The sequence below is a fragment of the Coenobita brevimanus genome, chromosome 40 (assembly GCF_032717465.1).
Source record: "Coenobita brevimanus isolate Jiangsu-jjx chromosome 40, ASM3271746v2, whole genome shotgun sequence".
Lineage (NCBI taxonomy): Eukaryota > Metazoa > Arthropoda > Malacostraca > Decapoda > Coenobitidae > Coenobita > Coenobita brevimanus.
This window is the reverse complement of record NC_136993.1, coordinates 67,566,122-67,571,121: the sequence shown is the minus strand read 5'-3', so window position 1 is coordinate 67,571,121 and position 5,000 is coordinate 67,566,122. Positions and strand designations below refer to the sequence as shown.

The following is a 5,000-nucleotide window of genomic DNA, read 5'->3' as shown; positions in this document are numbered from 1 at the left end:
TTTTGGCAAGGTGGCAGAAGGAGCGGGAAGAATTCGAGTTGGAGAGTTGAGAGCATTTAGTACGGATGAAATTATTTTTAGCAGAGCGAAGAACAGACTTAGCACGATTCCGGGCAGAAACATAAACAAGATGTGATTCAGAGGTGGGTTGGCTCCGGTACCTTTTATAGGCCCTCTCCTTGTTGCGGACAGCATTAGAACAAGCGCGATTAAACCAAGGCTTTCTTGCGTTAGTCAAAGGATATGAGAAAGGAATGTATGCTTCCATGCCCGTGAGAATAACGTCCGTAATGCGCAAGGCACACTCAGATGGCTCCCGGCCATGGAAGCAATAATCATTCCAGGGAAAATCAAAGAAGTACTGCCTGAGGGCCTCCCAATCCGCAGCTCCAAAGTGCCCCAGACGACGTTTCCCTGGAGGGTCCACAGGCCGTACTGGAGTGATAGGACAGGTTAAGGTAATAAGGTTGTGATCGGAGGAGCCCAACGGAGAGAAAAGATTAACAGTGTAAGCAGAAGGATTAGTTGTAAGGAAGAGGTCAAGTATGTTGGAACTCTGTCCAAGGCGGTCTGTCCATTTACCCTTAACGCTTGATTCTTGCTGATTTATTCTTTTACAGTTGTTATCTTTTTTCATGCTTTATAAATAGATAAATAAATAGATAGATAGACAGATAGATAGATAGATATGTGGCTGGATGGAGGGTAGATAGATATATAGATAGATAAATGTATAAATAGATGGATGGATAGATAGACAGATAGATAGATAGATAGATAGATACGTGGATGGATGGAGGGTGGGTACATATATAGATAGATAAAGATGTACAAATAGATGGATGGATGGATAGATTGACTGATGGATAGATGGATAGACAGATAGATAGATAGATAGACAGGTAGGCAGATTAGACTGATTGTTTGACATAGACAGATAAAAAGATAGATATTGCGTAACATTCTCTCTCTCTCTCTCTCTCCTCGGTAAGGTTCGTAAGACGTTTTAAGGTACTGCTGGTCCTTGTAACTTTATAATTCTCTCTCTCTCTCTCTCTCTCTCTACTAATTCCAAGTGGTGTTCTTCCCTCAGCATGCCGGGAGGTGGCCTTCCTCTACGCCCTCACCTCTGCTGCCGTAACCCACACCGTGACACGCGCCTGCACGGAAGGCACCATCGACTCCTGTAATTGCGACTACAGGACCAAGGGACCCAAAGGTGAGTGTCTGAGTAGATAGATAGATAGATAGATGGATGGATAGATAGATAGATAGATAGATGGATGGGTGAATACATAGGGTTTGCTCAGCTCTTACCGAATGAGATAAATTGTGATTAGATGTAGCAGACTTTATTATTATTATTATTATTATTATTATTATTATTATTACTATTTTTATTATTAGTCTTATCATTACCATTATTACTATTTTCATTATTATTATTGTTATTATTATTATTATTATTATTATTATTATTATTATTACTATTATTACTATTATTATTATTGTTATTATTATTATTATTATTATTATTATTATTATTATTATTATTATTATTATTATTATTATTATCATTATTGTTATTACCATTACCAGTACTACTACTGCTACTACTACTATTATTATTATTGTTATTATTATTATTATTATTATTATTATTATTATTATTATTATTATTACTATTATTATTATTATTACTACCACTACTACTATCACTATTATTATTATTATTATTATTATTATTACTATTACTATTATTGTTATTACCATTATGATCAATATCATCATCCTCACCCCTACAGGAGTGGACTGGGAGTGGGGGGGGTGCTCTGACAACATCGACTTTGGCATCAGGTTCGCGCGTCTGTTCGTTGATGCTGGCATGAAGGGCCGGGACCCACGCTTCCCCGTAGACCTGCACAACAACGAAGTGGGCAGACTGGTGGGTGTAGTGGGGATGTGCAGGGTAGTTGGTGTGGTAGGGACTGAGGCTTAGGTTTGAGGTACTATGATTGCTGCTACTATTACTGCTACTGCTTAAACTACTACCACTACTACGACTACTACTACTACTGCTGCTGCTACTACTACTGCTGCTACTATTACTACTGCTGCTGCTACTGGTGCTGTTGGTACTACTACTGCTACAACAACAACAACAGCTGCTACTACTTCTACTACTACTACTACTACTACTGCTACTACCACTACTAAGGAGGGGTAATGACAGTGTACATCTCATCCAGGCCATAACAGAACTCTGCGGTTGACGTTTCTTCTCGTAAAGAACCTCTGCCAGTCTCGAGTAGAATCTCACTGCCTCTGGACCCATCCCATCTGATGTCGTGAACACGAGGGGAGTGAATCGACCGTGGTCCACATGTTGGATCCTTTCTTGATAATTTCTATTTTTTTCTTGTTCATTCCTCTTGTGTGCAGCTTCGAGAGACAGTTCACGTTGACATGCTGCCATGGGATCGAATATCCTGATGTCGAAGAGCGCCCTCTGCCCACGTGTCCAGAAACCTCGAGCACTGACATCCACTCTTGCATCATTTGATGTGTTTGCTGTTCTGTGGGTGAAGTGCTCGCCGTCCAGGGGTAGCAGAGCTGGCTCAATCGTGACATCATGGCATATTTCCTGCAGCATTTTGGCAGTGAGGTCGCGTACTTCATCGTGTCGGATGCAAACAAAGCCTCCCTTCTTGCATACCATTGCATGGTTTGCATCAAAGGCAGTGCCACAGGCACAGTGTTGAGGTAGGTTCTCTATTGGCCACCCATATCTCAAGGCTATGGCGTCAATAAATTCTTGTTTGTTGAAGTGGAAGCCTTTTGCCTTGAGAGGCAGGGTTGTGAGCCAGTTCGATGCCCCAGCCTCCTGTGCAATTTCAACTCTTCTGCACTGGTCCGGTGTTAGATGTTCGATTATGTGCTGCAGTTGGTCTTTTTGTCTTGCTTCACGCTCCTTGCTTATCTGTGTCTTTATGTTTTTCTGCCTTTGGTGGTCGATTTCACTCGTCTCAACCTGGGCGCAGATCTTCTGTGACAAGGATTCAGTGAGCCTGAGTGAATTTCTGTGTTCATAGCTTGCCACGGCTACTGGATTTATAATGCCAAGGCCTCCCATCCTGGGTGGTAGTGCTAGAAGGTCCCTCTCTTCTGGTGTGGGGATGTGGCCATTGGTTAGAGATGGGAGGAATGAATCCCTGATTGCATCCTCCAGTGGTTGTAGCAGCAACTCGATGTCTGGTATGGTCCTCATCACGAAGGTCCACTTGTGCTTTACACCATAGGTAAATGCACTGTATGCTGCACGAGGTTCTGTTTTTACGTGGCTGGATAGTGTATGAATTTCTTCTACCCATGTCTTTACCTTATCACTCACATATTTGTCTTTGAATTCCTTAGTTCCAGTCACAGCCCCTAGATGCCTCTGACCTTCCTTGGTCACTATCACGTTTGTGCCTCTAAATGCTTCTTGTGCATCTTGATAGTAAGCTGGTTTCACGATCAAGATGGACTTACTGGCATTAGGGTAGTAACCTATTTCAGGGCCATGAGATGTTACAAGGTGCCACCATTTCCTCACATCCTCAACCTTGCCAGCACCCGTGATATCATCTGCATAGGTTACCTGTTTTACATTGGTGGCCTCGTATTTGATCTGTTGTTGCAGCACTGTCATCGCCAGGGCGTACATAGCCATGGCAACGGGGTCCCCCTGGGTAGTTCCTTCTGTGGACTGGATTACACCGACGTCGTGAGCCGCTGTCTTACCCACAATGTAGAGGTCTGCTGGTTCTTTGTAGGTGTTTTCCACATATTGGGCAAATGCTGGGCATTTAACCTTGATATTGTGCAGCATTGCCTCCCGGTTGATGGAATTAAATGCATTTGAGGCATCAACTAATAATACTGCCTCACAGTCCTCTTCCCCAGATATTTTCCTCATGGAGTGAACTGCTGCCTCACCTCCTGCCTGCTGGCCTGCACACACCTGGAGGTTGCCAACTGCCTGCTTCACATCATCTTTCACCACCTCCATGATGCATTTTCCTATAATCCGTCTTAAGACTTCACCCACCCCGATGGGCCTGCATCCAGGATTCTTATCAAGGGGGATTAGTCTGCAAGCCGTCAGTGCTTCGATGTTACTTCACTGACTTGAAGCCAGCTTCCTCGCCAGTGAGGCAATGGTGTTACATAGGTCTGTTGCTGCCTCCCCAAACTTGATGTTACTGAGGATTACTCGCCAAGATTTTGCATCCAGGCCTGACGGTCCTGCCCCTCCCTGTGTGTGCACTGCCTTCCGCCACACCATATCACCAGTTATCCTGTGTGTGCATTGCCTTCCGCCACACCATATCTCCAGTTATCCTGTGTGTGCATTGCCTTCCGCCACACCATATCTCCAGTCATCCTGTGTGTGCATTGCCTTCCGCCACACCATATCTCCAGTTATCCTGTGCCTTCCGCCACACCATATCTCCAGTTATCCTGTGTGTGCATTGCCTTCCGCCACACCATATCTCCAGTTATCCTGTGTGTGCATTGCCTTCCGCCACACCATATCACCAGTTATCCTGTGTGTGCATTGCCTTCCGCCACACCATATCTCCAGTTATCCTGTCATATATGATGGCATTGGGAGGGGTGTAGTTGCCGTCAAGCTTTGACTGGGCACTTGCTTGTCGTGCAGTCGGGTGCTTTTCTTTTAGTTGTTGCATTGTTTCATCTGTCAGGTCAAGTACTTCGTTTGGTGATTCAGCTGACAGGGATCTTGTTGCCATCGAGACCTTCCCTTGTCTCATCTTGCTGCCAAAAATCCTTGCCACATCGTTGGTATTCTGATTTCTTCTGCCTCGGTTGTTTATTCTCATCTGTAAGGCCCTTGCTTCCTCAAGTAGGTTGTCAATTTCACCTCTTGTCCATCCTTCAACCCGCCTTTGGATGGCCTTAATATTTCCTGCAATGCTGGCTCTTGGGCGGGTCAT

The 5,000-nt window shown here is 44.3% G+C and overlaps 1 protein-coding gene across 1 annotated transcript in view; it reads left to right on the top strand.

Annotated features, from left to right (window-relative positions):
* The window catches only part of wg (Wnt family member 1 wingless), a 58,288-nt gene that overhangs the window by 35,147 nt on the left and 18,141 nt on the right, over positions 1–5,000 (top strand). Inside the window, exons 3-4 of the mRNA XM_080270413.1 lie at positions 1,094–1,219; positions 1,806–1,945. Coding sequence (XP_080126539.1) covers positions 1,094–1,219; positions 1,806–1,945 — 266 coding nt within the window. The remainder of the gene's footprint in view (positions 1–1,093; positions 1,220–1,805; positions 1,946–5,000) is intronic.